General features: G+C 42.1%; 2 protein-coding genes across 2 annotated transcripts in view; one reads left to right on the top strand and one right to left on the bottom strand.

Moving 5' to 3' along the window:
- Positions 1-71: 71 nt before the first annotated feature.
- Positions 72-15618, top strand: NUP54 (nucleoporin 54). Its single transcript, XM_026090102.1, has 12 exons — positions 72-237; positions 5141-5224; positions 5354-5488; positions 6200-6429; positions 9243-9430; positions 10070-10266; positions 11505-11559; positions 12107-12200; positions 13259-13366; positions 13767-13886; positions 14331-14441; positions 14802-15618. Exons 1-12 carry the CDS (start codon positions 186-188, stop codon positions 14928-14930), a joined length of 1503 nt encoding a protein of 500 aa, XP_025945887.1. The 5' UTR covers positions 72-185; the 3' UTR covers positions 14931-15618.
- Positions 15171-19420, bottom strand: part of PPEF2 (protein phosphatase with EF-hand domain 2) — a 21159-nt gene continuing 16909 nt past the window's right edge. The window contains 3 exon segments of the mRNA XM_026090103.1: positions 15171-17380; positions 18026-18113; positions 18758-18921. Of these exon segments, the coding sequence (XP_025945888.1) occupies positions 17199-17380; positions 18026-18113; positions 18758-18921 (434 nt within the window). The 3' untranslated portion in view covers positions 15171-17198.

The raw sequence follows: 19420 nt of genomic DNA, 5'->3' as shown, positions 1-19420 counted from the left end.
CCCGCCGCGCCGCGCCCCTCTGCGGCGGACGTTGCCGTGGCGGCAGGAGGGGCCGCGCTTGCCTCAGATGTCGGCGGTGTAACCCGGAAGCGCTCCTGCGCAGCGACCGGAAGCAGGAGGGTTTGTTTCCAGCCGGATTCCTCTGGGGTTGCACGCTCGTCCCGCGGCCCCGCCACGGACACCTCATGGCCTTCAACTTCGGGGCGACGGCGGGGGCCGGCGCCGCCAACCCTACCGGTGAGTGCGGAGCAGCCGCAGGGGCGGGCGGGAGGGAGGAGCCGCTGCAGTCGCTCTGTCGGGGTCGGGGAGCTGCCTTTTTCCCCGTGACGCGCCGTAGCAGCCCCTAACGGTCACGGGGCGCGCGAGGGCCCCCCCACGTGACCTACACTGCAGCCGAGCCCCTAACGGTCGCGGTGCGCGCGAGGGTCAGTAGCCGATCCCCCAACGGTCGCGCGCGATGGCCCCCCCCACTACGTGACGCGCCGTAGCAGCCGGGCCCCTAACGGTCGCGGCGCGCGCGAGGGTCAGCAGCCAAGCCCCCAACGGTCGCGCGCGAGGGCCCCCCCGCCACGTGACGCGCCGTAGCAGCCGGGCCCCTAACGGTCGTGACGCGCCGTAGCAGGTGAGCCCCTAACGGTCGCGGGGTCTTTGGCATGGCTGGGCCAAGATTGTCTTTTCAGTTCTGGCGACGGTGGCGTGGGCTCCAGGACGGGCCCTTCTGCTTTTTTTCCCCTTACACCTTAGGTCAAGGGTTGTCTCTCTGATTATGGATTTCTTTTTTGTGTGTGTGGTACAGCTGCATGTAGTGGTGGGAGGTCTTTGTAAAGGGGTGGCTGGGGGCTTGTCTGTATTCATGCGCTTGTGGAAATACTTAAGTATCATTAGTCACTCTTAGAACGTGCAGGGTATGCATCACTGCACGGTGATTGTTGATTAATGCTTTCAGATCACTCAGATTGTCACTTTCAATTGCAATAATATTCCTCTAAGAATGAGAGACTTCTGGAAGTCAATTTCTGGGACGTGCAAAAGAATGTTCAACTTGTAAAGAATAAAAAAGAATAAAGGACTCTTTTTCCTTTTTTTTTTTTTTTTTTTGTTGGTGTCCAATGACTGTCAATGTTGGTGAAATGTAAATCAAAGCCTTCCAGTTCTCATTTAGTATAATTATTCTTTATCAGCTCTTGGGCTGTGTAAAATAGATTGAATAGTCATGTTTTCACTGAGTTGTTTGCACAGGGCTTGTCATCTTTGCTGGTTTATCTTGGGTTAATATATGGGCTCTCATCCTGATTGTGTCAGTGTGTTAGATACAGACTTTCTGGCTGGTCTTAAGACAACCTTTTACCGCTTATACGGATAGTTACTTGGTTTATTGTGCATGCAGACCACACACCCAAGAATTTCCAGTTGTCTGCCTAGCATGAGCCTGTTTTTCAGCTATGCTGGGGAGGGAATGATAGGGACACAGTGTATTAGCCCATTTTTCTTAGCCCAGAAAACCTTGGGTACATCAGGTGAAACACCTGCAAGCACAAGGGTGGACAGAGAAAAGTTATGAATACACTTCAGTTGACTGTTACTCCTAAAGTGCTTGTCATCAGAGTTATTACTGTAGTGAAGATGTATCTTAGCAGCACATGGTGCTTTAGCTGCTTTGGTTGTATTGTTGTTGTTAGACTTCTATAGCTGCCTGTGTGGGGGTATTGTATTGGCATAAAGATGTTTTATCCTTGCCTTCCTGATAGTTTATGAAATAATTATACTACTGTCAGTCATGCTGGTACTGATGCAATTGTATCCAGCAGTCGTAGGTGGTTTTAAAAGTACTATTAATGGAAATCTTTAATCACATGGAAATTCTCATGTTTAGCTTTGAAATAGGATCAGAAAATTCTGAAATGTCTTATATGCAGTATAGTTGAAAAATATGATGACAGTAGTGATGTAAGGAGAGTGCATCAAACAGTAAGCTTGCAATTGTCTTACTTGTGTTCAATAAATGCTCTTTAATATCACTTAACTTCTTGCTCTCATTTTTTAACTATGCCTGTCTCGTCCCTGGTGATGGAAAAATATTTCAGCTTTTACTTCCTGAATCTACCTTTTACTTCAAACTAATGTGACCTTGCTCTTTTTCTGCTTCCCGCTTGTCAGGATTTGGTGGGCTTGAAACTGCAAACTCCACTGCCAGTGGGTTTAATTTTGGGGGTTTCGGATTAACTGCTAATCCTGCAGTGAATTTTAATATTGGGAATTTCGGTGTTTCCACTACCTCAACTCCACCATTCAATTTTGGTAACAGTCTGGCAAGTGCAGGTAGATAATGCATACATGCTTGTTCTATAATAAATGTTAATAGCAGGGGTCCAAGAATTATTTTCTTAGCTGAGAGTCTGTGTTTAGTACTAATCTTCTTACTTCACATTCAGTGGTAAATGGAGATAAATGCTCTGAAAGTGGAATGGGTTTGAGAGCCATAGACTTGTAGATTATTTTGCCTATTAAATTCTCAAGAAACAGCTGTTAAGGGGAAAAAAATCACTGTCTACCAAACTCTGTTACTGAAATGGAAACAAATCACGTTTGTTTCATTCCCGTTTTGCCTAGTCTAAAATCAAGCTTCGATTACCTTGCAGAGCTGAAACATCAATTCTCTGTTCAGGTAATCGGGAATAATTAGAGTTAGTTCCTAATGCCACATTTTGTTACATGAGATTCTTGGACTGCTGCGGTCATGTTTTTCATCTTTCCTGTGTCTTCTCATTGGCCTTCTGTTGGTTATCATGAGTACACTACACCTGAGTAGTTTCTGTGGAGAAACAAATTTTATACGATCAGCACAAAATTAACAGCCCTCGCTGTAATCTCAGTTTACTAAATACTGTTCTGGCACATGTCCCAGGCTGTCCTGAAAAGATTTTCTAGATTTTGGGGAGTGTTTTCTGTGTGATGTGTACACTGGATATTTTTTACAAAAAGCATTCACAGTCCAGTGTAGATCCATCAATTCTGAGTAATCAACTGATATAATTTCAAGTTAAATCTTTTCCATTTTACATGAAAATGCTTAACTATGTTGATTTCTAATATTTTCAGTCCTGTAGAATTAGCCCTTGGGGTCTTGTTGCAGCTGCTCGTATAGGAATTCTATTCATTCCACAGTGTCATTGCTCCCTGTGTTAGAGTACTCTTATCTGTTCTGTGCACTTGAAGGATCCAACTTGTGTTTTTATTTGGTATGAATGGTATTGAACTGTATTTCTTCAGCTGAATTTGAACTATTCCAGAAGACAATTTGGATATGTATTTTTATTTAGTAGTTTGCAGTTTTAGATCCTTTTCTGAGAGAGGATACTAAATTGTGGAACTATCTAAAAATTGTGCTATGTGATGGTACTCCCATTACAGTTCCTCACTTTCTAGTAGGATTGAAACTTGAATGTTAAAGGGAACAACTTCTTATATCCAGTTGTATGAAGCCTGATGCCGAATGAGAGTAAAATGCAATTGCATGTCAAGTCAAGTTTGGTTTAAACTTTTTATTTTTTATTTATTCAAGAGGATGGTAAGTATAGTAAGTCTAAAGATGCAATACTTTTTTTTTCTTTTTTTTTTTTTCTCTCTTGATGTGAGCTAGCAGTGGCAGTGCCTGCTTCACAGATGTCATTCTTCATGTGAACACAAATTCAAAACAGCTGGGAACAAAGCCATTTGATACTTTACAGCTAGTGAGGTGTGCGCAGCCCCACTGGGGCTGAGGAGAGTGCTTGTGGTGCTGGAGGCTGTCAGCTGGGCTGGCAGAGGTAGCCTGGTGGGATTCCCGGGGGAGGAGAACCACAGCACAGGCTGCCTGAGCGGGCATCACCTGAGGAAAACGCCATGTCTCCATGCCCCCTGGAGATGGAAGGGGGCCTGCTGCTGCCTCTTGTAAAGAACAGAGTAACAGTGCGCACTGCAGCTTCTTGTCTGAGATGAATCCTGTGGATAAGGGCACCTACTAAGTGTGTGAGCTTATGCCAGTGTTTTCCCCCTTCAATCACCCATCTCAGCCTTCAGCACTCCAGTCATCTAAGCAACTATCTTGTATCCTGTGGTTTGGGCCAGATGGTGTTGGCACCGCTGTAGCCGAGGGGCTGCACAGAGGTGGTGCTGGAGCTTCCCCTTCCCCACTGATGGGGGCTTATTGAGGTGATGCTGCCCAGCTGAAAGGGGATGGCTTTGAGGGCCAGGGAAGCTCCTGTCACAGGAGGTGCTGCCGGTGCCATGGCCCTACCACCTGGCTATGGCAACAGACCATGTGCCCGCACAGGGCTGTTGCTGGGAGGCCCTTGGGGCTGGTAATGTGCTCCACTATGCYGCCGCCCCATGGTGGGGTCACCGCTGTCAAGGGGGCAAATGGGAATGTGAGTTCCTGGGGCTTTTCTGGCATGATTGAGCTCAGGCCCTTGCTTACCGGGGTCTCCTTCTGCCACCTGATAGCTTTTGAATTTGTTTCCCTCTGGTATTGACTGAACCTCAAAACCAGGTTTAATGGGGAGGTTGTTAGATAATTGGGAAACAAGCCTCAAAAAAGACCTCATAGAATCCTACCTGCATATAGAAAGGAGTCATTGGTGTGACAGCATTCCTGTGTAGGCACAGCAATGATGTATACCTTAGGCTCAAACTTAACCATACTCAGTTTCTTCCTATTTTTGCTCTTGAGATTTAAAAATGTTTTAAAAAGTTGCAAGACATCAGATCACTTGTTAAACACCTAGCAACAACGTTATCTAAAAGTATTCCTGAGAATGACTAGGATACACTAGTATTAGTTGTGACTGTCAATAAGGAAAGCATGTCCTGAAGATAAAGGAGTAGGTTGTTAACTACTGGGGGGGGGGGGTTGTTGGTTTTTTTTTGCATTTCTTGCACACGATAGATGTATTGGCTTTCTGGTTCATGTTTTCTTTCCCATTTACTCAGATAATGAACTTGGTAACCATGATCAGTGTGAACTACATGCTTGTAACATAATACATTCATTTGTCAACATCTCCTCTCATACCACCATGAAAGCGTGCAGTTTACTATCATGTTACGCACAGTTGCAGCTCACAACCTGCTGTCCATCTTACTTGTGAACTTTGTTCATTAGGTGCATTTGGAGGATTTGGGACAACTACCACCACTGCGGGGTCAGCATTTAGTTTTTCTGCTCCCACCAATACAGGAACCAGTGGTAAGAGAGCACAAAGCTGAAAATATTTGCTTTAGAATTAATTTTAGCATCAGTCCATAACAATTAATGTTTTGCAGTTCACAAGTACAGTTCTCGTACTTTGCTCAGTAACTCTTGTTTTATTTTCAGGACTCTTTGGTGCAACCCAGAACAAAGGCTTTGGGTTTGGTACGAGTTTTGGCACAGGAACTGGAACTGGCTTGGGTACTGGGTTGGGAACTGGGTTAGGCTTTGGAAGCTTTGGTACCCAGCAGCAGCAGACTAGTAAGTATGGGCTTCTATTTACTTATGCTTTGGTTTTTAAGAAGTGTGAGAGACTGCAACAGACTTTTGAGTGGTGGAGCTGAAATGTGTCATGAAAGGAGCCCATTACTGTCCATCTCTTGGTTGATGGAGGCTTCCTAGAAATTTAGTTTTAAAATGCCTACCTTCACAGTCCTCGCTTTTTTTCTTAAACAAGAGCTCCAACAAGTGTCTGAGCTTCACCCTTGAGTTTCTGATGACGATATTTGCCCTTTTGGTTTAGCAGTGGTAGAAAAAGTAGTTACATGAGGCTGTGACTGCCAACATCAGTTATTACAAAGGAGAGGAAAATGGTATTGCATTTAGTTTAATTTAAAGTTAGATAATAAACAGCTACAGGCTCCGAGTCCACTGAATTTTTAACAAATGTACCCTTCAGATTAAGATATTGGGGAGCAGATCATGTAGTGGGTKAACATAGATGTCTCATTTAAAGAAAAAAAGAGAAAATATTTTCTTCTAATTCAGCACTCGGTAACTACTGTTATTGATGAAGACTGGATGTAAAAAGATGCTTTTATAAAGGAAATATCTGATATTGATTTACTTGTCCTGTGTGTTTATTTTGCTTCTCCAAATATGAAGTGATATTGATCATATGGAGATGGTATATGTTAGCAAGCAAGTCTTTATTCATAAAGGAGTTCACTTGTTCTTTGCCCTCTGGCACAGCACTGGGGAGCAGTTTGTTCAGCCAGCCCACACAGACACCTGCCCAGTCTAACCAGCTCATCAACACAGCCAGCGCCCTCTCGGCTCCGACGCTTTTGGGGGATGAGAGAGATGCTCTTTTGGCAAAATGGAACCAGCTGCAGGCCTTCTGGGGAACAGGCAAAGGATACTTCAACAATAACATTGCTCCAGTGGAGTTCACCCAGGAAAACCCATTTTGCAGGTTTAAGGTATGGTATTATTTATCTGCCTACAAACAATTTTGAAGCGGTTAGCTTGCTTGCTAGCTCTGCGACTAAATGTGCCAGGAGAGCTAGACTAGTTTTACTTGCTGTTAAGAATAACCTGAAACAATATTTTCCAGGCAATGTATGCAATTTTGATGTATGATAATAAAAGGTTTGAAGATGTATCGATCCTGGAAATCTGGGTATTGCTGAGGCAGTAGAAATGCGTGATGCACATGCACTAGATGTGCGTATGTGGATGACAAAACCAGCCTTTTCTATGACAGTGTTGAGATCAGCGTGTGTGTGGCTAGAGCAGATATCTGGAAATGAATTTTAGAAAAACGTTCTGTGAACCTGGCCTGTACATACCATCTTAAACAGACAGCCTTTGCACTTTTTTCTGTCTTTATCCTTGCAAGTGCTAAAGCTGACTTCATTCCATGTATGATATTGTCAGCAGTTCCTCATCTTGGTTGTCATGTCAGCAAAGAATATGTAGCTCTTCATCCTCCACAAATCTCATGTCTGCTGACTCTCTTGCAAAGCTTTGGACTTAGAAGCAAATTCAGGTCAGGCCTGGTAATAACTTCCTTTTCCAAGCTTATTCTTTGAAGTGCAAACTTTCTAATCTGAGTGTAGGTTAATGCTTAATTAAGACTAGTTTTATATATCAATCAGGAGATTTTTATAAAATCTTCGCAACTCAGTGTCTGAATAAGAAATGTTTGGTGGCTTCTGCATTACATCTTATGGTGTTATCTTGAACATTTTTTTGATAATACAAGACAGCAAGTTTTCAGGTGTAAGTTGCCACCTGAAGTGGCTTTAGAGCTTTCTTGGCTTTTATTTTATTTATTTATTTTTTAACAAAAAGGAGAAGTTTTTCTTTCAAGTTAGACATGAGGTACCATGTACCTCTTGTCTCTGTGGCTTGAGTATTACTGCTGCTGGTATGAATTCCTGCATCTAAAATGAAATATTGGAAAGAAATCAGCTATATGCCAGCAATGGCAGACATTCAGGAAAAACAGTTGTAGAAGTTAGTAGCCCAGGTATCAGTGCAAAGCATCATAAGCTAGCTGGTTTATTGCATCTGTCAGTATCAGACACGTAATAGGAATGAAGTTACTCAAAGGGTTTCAACAGGAGTTAAGGAATCCATTTTTATACAATTCCAGCTTGAGATCAGCTGAGATGCATAGTTTTTAACCAAGAAAAGTGTACTTTTAAGGTATGTGATTCCGGCCAACATTTGAAGAACTGTGATGAATTTTAAAAATCATGCTGTAGTTTGAAATTATTACATTTGGTTTAAAAAAAAAAAAAAAATCCTGGTAGTGTGGTGTTTTTAACAGAAATACCAGAGGGGTAATACATATGGTCGTAGTACTACTTAGAATATAATGAGCTTTAGTTTTCTTGTATAGGTCCCTGGTGCGGGCCTTTCTCACAGTGATGAAAATGAAAGGGATGCATGTAAAAAAAATAGGTGATTTGTATGTGTGTGGTTTGGGGKTTTTTTTGTTTTTGTTTTGTTTCTTTTGAGTTTAAGAAGGAACAGATAGCTTAATTCAGGGACAAATGCAATACCGGTAACTTAAAAGTCACTTTATTTAAAAGACAGCTTTCTGTTTGACTCTGTTATAGTGCATAATTCTTCCCCAGCTTTTACTGTTGTGCACTGTGATATGACAGCACAACTGAAGAAAGCTGCTTTTGTGAGGCTTACCCTCAGGGCACGTCACCTGGGGCTGATGGAGGACGGGCTCTTTGGCAAGTCCCCAGCTCATGTCTCTCTTTAGCTGAGCTTGCAGGGAAAGCAGTAACTGACCCACATGCAATGTCAGTGCCTTGAAAAGCACCTGTTTTGTCCAACATGTCACCAGTGATATGTTGGTGCAACAGTACAGAGGCAAAACAAACTGCCCACTCTGCTTTGGCTTCTAATGAGTGATCAGTTTAGGTCTTGCAGGAGATGTGGAGTTCATGTTGGAGCTGACAGGGTTTTTGTAAGGGAAAAAGATATTGTTACTTAGCACAAATAGCATAAAGTGTCCCTGTACTAGGTTATGATGTTGCATTAAAACACCTACTCTTACTACAGCTTTATCAAGAAGAGGAGGAAGATGATGTTAAACCTTATTAGCAATTGTCCAAAACAATAATACTTAATAATCAAAGGAAAACTGTCCCAAATGTTTCTGTGATAATATTGATTGATGCATGCCTTAGGTAGTAGAAATATTCCATGTCTGTGTTTTAACTTGTATTGTCAGGTAAACTGTCTTGATCTACAGTAAGAAAATACTAAGGGTGAGTTCCAGAAATCCATAGAGGATTATGGTTGGCCCATTTTGTTTAAATTATTTTAGTGACTATTTTTCATTCAGACATCTGGAAGTATAATTTTGCAAACTGCTTCTGGAACTCCCTAGTAATTGTTCTGTGTTGGAGTTTGGTTCTGCGGTTCCTTTTGCACCTTAGAAAAAGTGTAAATACATAGAATGTTCCTGACTGAGATCAGTTCTGAAGTACCATAAACATTCTGCTAAATTGGCATCTCCTGATCAAAGATGAAGAATGAGCACTTAAAAACTTCTTGTAAAATGAAACTGTTTCAGAAGCTACTGTACTGATGGCCTAGTGAGTGTTCTTTTTAAAGTGGGATTGATTTTATGTTTCCACATCTCTGAATATGTTGTGACTTCTATCTATTTAGAACCAGTTATCTTAATTTAGCCTCCCCTCTTCACACTGCATAGGCACGCTTTTGCCAAGTAATGTATCCCTGTTTTTTGTTTGTTGATTTGCAGGCTGTGGGTTACAGTTTAATGCCCAACAACAAGGATGAAGATGGCCTTGTGGTCTTGGTCTTTAATAGAAAAGAAATAGACATTCGAAGTCAGCAGCAGCAGCTAGTGGAATCGCTACACAAAATTCTGGGAGGAAACCAGACCCTCACTGTCAATGTAGAAGGTGTTAGAACGATGCCAGATGACCAGTATGTGAACTTAATATGGTTTTGCCCTTTTCTCCAGCACTGTATTTTATAAAGGATTGGCCCTTAATCTGCTTCAGTGCATTAGTGTTTGTTGTTGTAATATGGTTGGTATTCCTAAATGGCGATGGCTCTACTCTTTCTGCGTTTGATTTCTTATCTTTCATTTCTTCTTGGTGCTTTTTCTTAAGGCATTAAGTCCAGTATCTTTCTTGTGTATGTTCCTTTAAAGACCAAAGCTTTTAGGTGATTCTTGATGTATTGAGAAGTAAAGGACTTTCATAGCCGTTCTATTTTCCCCCACCAAGTAGGAAAATATGGCAAAAAAAAGGGGGGGTTAGAAAACAGGGCATGGATATTTCATTGCTGTTGAAATGCAACCTGATGAACATGTCACCATGTGATATGGTGGTTAAAACAGGGGGAAGCTGTAACCTGTAGTGTACTTACAGCATATCTTTCTCGTTTAATCATGTTATGTTAAACCCTAGATTGACTGCTACTTCMTATCTCAGTTTGCTAAAGAAAGTTAACAGTCAACTGGGAGAAGTGGTAACTTAGATTTAGGTTTGCTGTTTATTGTGTTTGTTTGTATAACCTGCCGGCCTTTGCCTAGCTGACAGTGTCCTTTGCCTTTCTCAGGACTGAAGTCATCATTTATGTTGTTGAGCGCTCGCCCAATGGCACTTCCAGGAGAGTTCCGGCAACAACCCTCCACGCTCACTTTGAGCAAGCCAACATAAAGACGTCCCTGCAGCAGCTGGGGGTCACTCTCTCCATGGCCAGAACAGAGCTTTCCCCGGCACAAGTCAAACAGCTCCTGCAGAACCCTCCTGCTGGTACGTAGCCCGGGGCGGCAAGCTCAGGCCTCTAGTCAGGCACTCTGGGGTCTCCAGGAACAATGCATGTCTCATCCCTCTGGAAATCACCTTGTAATGCTGCAGGTATTTCCAAGATACCATGACATACTGATGGCATGGTTAAATTGCAGCTAGCTTTAACACTGCAGTGCAACGTAGTTTATTAAGACAATTATGCAAAAATTTAATTTATCAGTAATATGCCACATGACACTAGACTGTACCATTTAGCCATCATAAATCACTTCAGCTTGTCTGATTTAAAAAGAAGTTAAATATCAGAATAATCACATCCTGTATTTGCCTCCCAGTTTTTTCTGGGACGTTTGGACTGTGTACAGACATGGCATGGCCAGAGGTAGTAACTATACTGCTTTGTTCCAGAGTAGTGCAGTGCTGTTCATGCCACTTCAGAGAGTAACTGTTAGCTTGTTTTCTCTGTACAGTACTGTACGTAATTCTTGCTGTAAGCCCCCTGTAATGAGTCAGAGAAAGCAWCATGCAGTATCCAGCAGGCTATATATAGCATGCTCGATGAGACCCCATAATGTTAAAATACAGCAAAAGTAGTTATACCTGGATTGCAAAAAGAATTGGGCCTATTTTTGCAGGAAAATCAGAGGTGAGCAATGTTTTCCAATTACTGCAGTGTTGGGGAGAAGCTGCTGCTTTATGAGTAAGGAAGTTGGCCTTCTGTAATACTGGGGGCTTATCGCAGGGGTTTTGTGTTGGTAGTTGAGCACAGCTTGTTGGTTCATGACTGAGAAGGAAGCTGATTTTGTAGTTTGGCTAATCAAGCAGTACGAAATGCACAAGCAGGCCTAGTGCTGGTTTTTTTTTGGGGGGGGGGGGGGGTGGGCCAACTGGTTTGGTACATTGATCATCTTTCCCCTCAAAGTTAGTGTGTGAGTGAGTGTGTATAAATAAAATCCAACTGTAGCATGTACAGTCTGATTTTTATCATGTTAGTTGTTTTTTCCTCACTCTTTCAAACTAGTAGGCATGCTTGACAGCCTTTTGGGCTGGATGTAGTGCCACAGCCCAGGACCACTACTTTAAGAGCTAACCTTTAACCTTAATTTGTACAACAGTAATTCAGGTTACTATAATTCATGGGTTTTGTGTCTTTCACAGTACTTCTCCTACTTAACAGCTGTGAGATATGAAATCTGTTCAGATCTGTGCATAATGTAAACTTGTAAATTTTTTTTTTTAAGGTGTTGATCCTATTATCTGGGAACAAGCCAAAGTTGATAATCCTGATCCTGACAAGTAAGTCTGATTGATAGTCTGAATATTACAAAAAAGACTTGTAAAGAGAGAAGAGAAATACAGAATATTCTGGATTATCCTTCAAGTAACTTGTAAGAAACCACTTGGAGAATAACTTTGTCAAGTGGAGATCTCATTTGAAGTAGTGAGGATAACTAGGGATGCCTGCCTAATTCCTTTATCCATTTAGGTGCTTAAGGGAAGTCAGGATGAAAAGCCTTGCTTGAGTGTCTTGGAGTTGCAATGTTCTCTGTTATCTGAACTAGTTCATAAGATAGATAGATTTTTCACAATCATGATTTATTTGTTTATTATTATTCCTGCAGCTGGAAAAGTGAGGTAGCCTTGTATGCYCTAGTGGCTACAGATAACTTGGGCTGACTTCTGTTGTGTTAGGAATAATGAGGACTGTAGAACTTACCAAGAGATATGTTAATTTGTAATGGGCCAAGATCACCTGTAACTTCAGATCATACTGTATTCACAATTATTGTCAAATATATGCCTGTATAAAAATGTGTTGTAAGAAATATTTCTATTCTTGCAGGCTTATTCCTGTGCCAATGGTGGGTTTCAAGGAACTGCTGAGAAGATTGAAGGTCCAAGATCAGATGACCAAGCAGCATCAAACCCGATTAGATGTAAGGTTTTTCATCTTTATCGTGACTGTTTGTTGTTGATGAGGGAGTCAGTATTAAATAAGCCTCCCTTCTGCACGTTTTGTGGGTGGAGAGCTGGTGCTGGAACCATGAACATAGAGCTGTGGGGGGTTTTGGTTTTTTTTCTTTGTTTTTTCTCATTATTCCTGCAGCTGAAAAAGTGAGGTACCTTCTAGTGGTTACAGATAACTTAGGCTGATTTCCTTTGTGGTTGTCAAAAACTGTAAGGAAAGGGAGAAGTTTGTATCTGCGTAATCCTGAGCCTTCATGAATTGGAAAAACATGTATTAAGGGAGTAGATAGCTTCTCTGAAGCAGCCTTTCTGTTTGCCCTAGTAGCTACCCAGAGGCAGTATAAATTTCCCTTTCTAGCCTGCAAAGGAAGAAGAAATAAATAGTTGCCCTTAATGAGGCAGTTAGGCCTCTGCTAATCACAGAAGACAGGCTATCTGTCTGTTGGATGACAGTATATCCACAGGATGCCAGTCCAGTTCTTGTCACCTGTAACTTTGAAACACCCCGACTATCCTTTTTTCTACAAGCTAGGATCTCTTTTTGTTCTGTGTCTTTTGTATGCTTAGCCTGTATTTTCATCTTCTGGGCAAAATCTGAGCAATGTTTTTTGGTTTTGGTTTGTCTTTTTCCAAGCTTACTGTGGTGTTATATGCTAATTCAAACTTGTACTTTTAGAACAGTTGAATTAATTAAGCTGTAAAGGCTAGGACTCTAAGCTGGGCACCCAGTTTGATGCCTTCTGGCAATCCGAGTTAAATTCAGTTTCTTCTGCTACGTATGAGAATAGCTAGCAACCAGAGCAGAAGCAGTCCAGTGAAAGGTCAGCACTGGCAGCAGGTGAACCAAAAGCAGTGATGACACTGCTGCATGGAATATTGGCGTGTGAAAAGCTCTCTGAAAGCATCTCTGGAGGACCCTAAGCTGCTGGACCACCAGGAGTTTTGGTACTTCTAGTGTGAAATCAGGACTAATGTGTCATATTATCAAAAACCATCACTGCTACCAATGGACTCGTCTCCTTTGCAGATAATATCAGAAGATATCAGTGAGCTGCAAAAAAACCAGACAACAACTATGGCAAAAATTGCACAGTACAAAAGGAAACTGATGAAGCTTTCTCATAGGACTCTACAGGTAATGTGGATATTCTAAATAACTCTTATGATAGACAGCCTAGTGCCAGCAAGCAGACCGGCAGGGGACACTGAACTGACAGTTTGACTTCTGCAGTCTTGTGCCCAGCCCCATAGCATGACCAATGTTAAAAACAAAATTCTGACTTCAGCTAATGCGATTGCTTTAAGTCACATGCAAATCTGTCAGGAAAGGCTTGAGGGGCGCAGCATGTCTCACTCCTCTGGGACCCTTCTCTCTCACTTACCCAAAAGTTGTGGGATCGCCTTGGGGAGCAGACTACAAAATGGAACAAATTTGACTAGAGAAAGGCCGGCAAAAAGAGATGTGGAAGGGCTTGTGGGGAAAGAGAAGAGCAGACAAAGTCTTCTCTAATGATCSTCAGAGGCTTCTTCTGCAGGTGTTAATAAAGCAGGAAATCCAAAGGAAAAGCGGCTATGCCATTCAAGCAGATGAAGAGCAGCTTCGTGTACAGTTAGATACAATTCAATGTGAGCTTAATGCACCTACGCAGTTCAAGGTGAGTAATTTCCAAACTTTGCCAACAACCCTATTTTTTTTTTTCTCATAAATCATTATAAAGTAAATTTTGCAAACTCGGCATAGTACTTGTGGAAGGTTTTGAAGCAGTGTTTCTAGGTTATAGTGTCATGCTCTTTGTTGCATGACTGATAATGCATCTTTGAGACTTTCAGAAGTATTAATATGTGCATTATTTTTAATTTATAGTTTTATTAAATATTTCTTTTCATTAACACAAATTATTAAATACTTCAATTATTAAGTATAAATTTGAAAGACATGCTCTTCACATGTCTGCCAAAAAAACAAGTGAGCCAAAACTGGAATGAGCAGTAATACTTCCTGCTCTGGTGACTCGGGCAGTGTTAGATGCTGGAGCACTGCTGACAGAAGTGAATGAGTTGTTTGATTTAAGCCCTTCTCTTCTCATCTGTCTTTCCAGGGCAGACTGAATGAGCTCATGTCCCAAATCAGGATGCAGAACCACTTTGGAGCAGTGAGGGCTGAAGAGCGCTATTACATAGAYGCAGATCTCTTAAGGGAAATCAAGCAAGTAAGTACTACCTGGTAGAAGCCTAGGATACTTTTCRAAAATACATAATTAAAACCACTCCTGGCACTAACTTGGGAGGTATATTTGGAATTCGATGTGGCTTTCAATTGCTTGATGATCAAGTAGTTTTTGCTGTTTTCAGTAACAGCACATCAACATTGCACAGTTACTTTACACAGTGAAGCTATTAGCATGGAAAGTGCTGATTTTTCTTCTTACAAATAAATTATTTGGGGTTTGTCAATTTGCCAAGGCCACCCACCACTCATGGCAGCTTTGAGAAATATTACTTAAAATCTGTCAAGTTGTACTACATCATTAACTTTTTTTTAAAAAAAAAAAAAACCCTATTATCTGCAGCATCTGAAGCAGCAGCAAGAAGGCCTAAGTCACTTGATAAGCATTATCAAGGATGACTTGGAGGATATAAAGCTAATAGAACATGGGCTGAATGAGAGCATCCCCATCAGAGGAGGCATCTTCAGTTGACCTGTCAGATGGCTGCTGGGGTTACACAGAATGTGTTACTCTACTTCTTGGTTCACCTTCCAAGGCCGAAATCAGTGAGGTAAAATAAAATGTGTATCATCTTCTAGAAGCAATGGTGTATTGGCTGTTATCATTAGAATTAGCAAAGCCTCTTCTAAGCTTTTGAACTTGACCTTTGGAAGGTTTATATTTTATAAAGCTGTATATGCTTTAATAAAAGAAGGAAAACTGAATCTGTTCAGATACTGGTTTACTATAAAATTATATGTACTATTGTACATTATTTCTATTTTTTTTCACAAGAGCRTTGTCTAAAAAATGCAGTGCTGAGGGAATTGTTCCAATTGTGACTTGTTTCGTGGAAAGTTTAGTCTGCTGCCATTTTTGTCAAAAGAACTGACTAATAACATTATGTAAACAGCTAATTTAAATCATTTTAGTCATGTATGTTACTTTACCATAAGTCTTTACGATACCATTATTTTGGGGAGAAAATTGCAGGAAGCTGACATTATCGTTGTCTGCCCTTCCTTGGGCCTGCAAGGAGTTGAAGGCTATGTTGTTATTTTACATATGGGAATTATACAAAGCTTTCCTGCCCCTCAAACAACAACAGAATGTCTAGATGTCTTCTGCCTTTTTTTTTGAATTTCTGGAGACTAATAAATTCAGTCTCACTTTGTCACAAGTTGTGCATGGTGTTGGCTCTTTTTCAGCTAAGTCAGTATAGAAGTGAAACTGGTGACAAGTACAAGTTAACGCGCTTCGCTCTCCTCCATTAACTGCAGATAACAGGCCATCAAACGTGATACCACTGTGCTGCCTGCCAGCTCAAGTCCCCAAAAAGCACAGTCATTTCCCTTAGGTCCTACCTGTTACCAAGTCCTGCAGAGCAGATGGTTACTGCAGGCACAAGAGAGACAACTTTTAGCCCAAGTAACCTTTTTTGCCTCATTACTGTATGCTATTTTCAGTGACTTCTTTTGTAATGACACTCAAGGGAGGGAATCATACTGCGGCTAGGTGAAATGTTTTGTTCATTAGCCTCAATGAAAATCAAGATTTTCATTCATAAAACATACATTATGGACCATTAGAAATATATCCTTAAGGATTCTGTAAAAGAGGCCCCTGCTAGTGCTTGTATTGCATGTTTGAGATAGATAGTTTAGTTTTGGAAACATGGTTCCATTACCACTGAGAAAAGCATATGTGGAACTTGAATTGGAGGGGGGGAGGGGTTGTTTTATTTATTAGAAACACTTCCAAAAATAAACTATCTTGAACATGGAATAGAGGCACTAGCAGGGGCCTCTTTTACAGAATCCTTAGGGAAATATTTCCCTTTTTCAAGAGCCACAATTAGTATACTAAATAAAGATTTTTGACATAGCCCCGTGCTGGAGTGACTATGGTACATGTTTGAGATAGATAGGTTATTTTGAAGGTATGGTGCAATTGTGGATGAAAAAGGAGACAGATGTTTATTTTAGGTTATTTATTTTCTCTATTGGAAACACTTCTATCTCGAACATGTACCATAGTCACTCTGTTAAGGTGCTAAGGTGGCTCTTCAATAGGGGAAATAAATCCCCAGCAGTTTTTGTAAAAGAGCCCCCAGCTAGAGAATGTTTTGCATGTTCGAGATATAGTTTATTTTTGGAAGTGTTGCTCCGCTGCCCCTATTTAATAGCCTTGTTGGAGCAAAAGAACAACAGTGGTGTTGCAGGTATTATCAATAAAATACCACTGTTGCTAACAGTGCTGAAAAATTAGAAAGCATATGAGCAGCCCAAGCAGAAGCAATCTAGAAAAAATTGTTTATTAAGGAGAAGACCGTAGTCTAATAGTTGTCCAACTGGTCAAAACAGTGCCTACAAGAAACAGTCTTACTCCTATTTTACTAAATTTGAATAGACCTGTAAAATATCATCATCACATGCATTCACAAGAAAGGCTAAATTGCATCTTCCTCTGAGTGGAGATACCTACTTAAAACACAGTTCCTTTTCAAAAATTGTCAAAAGTGAAGTGCAGCTTACCTATTTTACGAGTTACCTTCTCAAAATAAAACACTTCTGTTTACTGGGGTAATCACCGCTTTCAACGAAGACGTGCTACATGTACCTGACCTCSCTTTCCCTACACGGCTTCGCATCTGCAGGCACGTTCTGCAGTTAGGTAAGAAGCGGTCCGTCTGGCTTCGTAGACAGTCAAGGCATTGGACATGGCAATCCAGCGAGGGCTGACAGGAGCGCTGCCGTCTTCTCACTCCTGCGACTGTTTCACAAGGCGGAAGGCTTCTAGGAACTCGTTGAAGTCGATGTTTCCATCCTTATTGAAATCAATGCTGCGAACTAAGTCATTGATGCCGTCGTCCGTGAGTTCAATGTTCATATGGGAGCTGAACAGCTTCCAGGTTTGGTGAAATTCCTCAAAGGAGATGAGACCTGGGAGGGGAGAAAGGCGCATCAGCACAAGGCCAGCGTGTGCACTACCGCCAGCCAGCCAGCAAGCCCCTGGCTCATCGTGCAAGCAGCAGCCCCTGCTCAGGTTCAACTTCTCAGCCCATCCCCACTGGTTGCGGACCCTAAGGGAAAGAAATCACTCATCATCTACTTTTAAAGTGCTGCAACTAAATTTCCTAGTGTGGAGAGCGCTGGATAATATACAACTTAAAACTGAGGAGCAGCAAAGGGCATAACATCATTTGGGAGAACAGTGAAAGGCAAAGACAACCGTATTTTCTTTCCCAAAGTAGTTTGGTGGGGTGACTGCTCATTATCAGGTAACATTCAAATCCCAACAGCATTACCGTGGTGCTCTCATCTCCATTTTTTTCTATTAAATTCCTCCAGAACAACTAATTACAACTCTTTGCCCTGGCTGTGCATGTTCCTTTGAAATGCCTCATGTTTGTGGAAACATGCAATGACATTTCAGAAGCCCTTGAGACAGTAACCCTGATCTAGGGAGGAGCAAGACCCAGGCCTTAAACCATTACATAAAAATGCATTAGTATATAATAAAGGGAGCCATGAAGTAGAAYAGATCAGAACACGTCAACCGAACCCCCCCCATATGCCCCCCCTTACCTGAATGATCTCTGTCTATGATCCTGAATATGGTCTCCAAGTTGGATCTGTTTCGATAAATGACTTCCAGCAAGCCCGACTGGATGTGCTGAAAGAGAATGTGGTCACGCTCCTTCTCTAGCTCCTACCTACCACCGYAGAGCTCTGTGCTGTCGCTGGACACTTACTGCAGACCTTCCCATAAACAGAAGCATCTGCTGCTGTCAAGACTCATTCCACAGTTAACACCCGAGGTGCTCAGGGATGAGTTTGCCAGCAATGCACTTTTGCATCATGCATGCATTATGGAACAGGTTTGTGATGACTGACCCCTCTGCACATCTCGGCATTACAGTGCATTGTCAGCCTGTCAGTTCCAAACAGACCATTTTTCCTGGTTAATATGGGAGACAGTGATTTGGACTATGATTTTTAACCACTGCAGATTTGTTTTTGCTGACTGTAACTAGGAAGCTGCGAGTCAAAGAAAGGAATCTAGTTTTCCAGTTTAAAAGCCTGAATCCAAATCCAGGCTTCTATTTCACAGGCTGCATCCATTTCTATAATGGTCCAAACACCTCTGGACTGCTCAAATTCACACAAGTTTTTCCACTGATTCCAGTATGTTTTTGGATCATACAGGAACCATCTGTTCTCCTAAGCTTTCCTGCCACACTTGGTCCCATGCCCTGGGAATCTTGTGAGCTGCTCTGCATCGTGCTTTGACAGAAGGGGGAGCACACCACCCCTTACCTCTTGGCTCTGCTGCTCCATAGCCAAATCCTCGAGCCAGGATTTGTACTCCAGCATGCCATCTGCCATGCTGTGTGCCAGCTGCGGTCGCAGCATTCGCCATGGCAATCCCAGAYGCAAGACAGATTCCACTGCTGTTGCCCAGTTGCTCAGCGTGATCCTTCCTGCAAGGAAAAGGGAGACCCCTGGAGATCTCCGAGGGACGGGAGGCTGAAAGCACTTTAAGACGACTGGCACATTGCTTTTTCAGTGCCACCACTTGCTATACCACTGTCCCTTTTAGGGACAAACAAAACTCTCTAGGGCCTCTGCTCCCTGCTTAGCTGGTAGGATGATGGGATGGCAACACAGCAAATTCATTTAACACCCCTCCCTATCATCAAAGTAAAAAGCTGAAAACACAGTACACATACCAGTTTAGCAGGCCGCTGGCAGCAACAGCCAGGGTCCCAGGTTGTCATGCTTCATTTGTCCATGGCACACCTGAGTGCTTTGCAGAGGAASAAGCCCTACACAGCTGTACAGAGGACATCAGCCTGCAGCAGTCACTGCAGGGCACAAGCGCTTGCTGCTCCCCCCAACCTGCAGGAAGTTCTTTATCACCACAGTAAATCAGGGCAGTGGGGTTGCAAACCTCCCAACACCAAGGAAGAGCAAGAGGAT

The sequence above is a fragment of the Apteryx rowi genome, unplaced genomic scaffold, assembly GCF_003343035.1.
Source record: "Apteryx rowi isolate R43461 unplaced genomic scaffold, aptRow1 scaffold_85, whole genome shotgun sequence".
NCBI lineage: Eukaryota > Metazoa > Chordata > Aves > Apterygiformes > Apterygidae > Apteryx > Apteryx rowi.
This window is presented reverse-complemented; position numbering and strand designations above follow the sequence as displayed.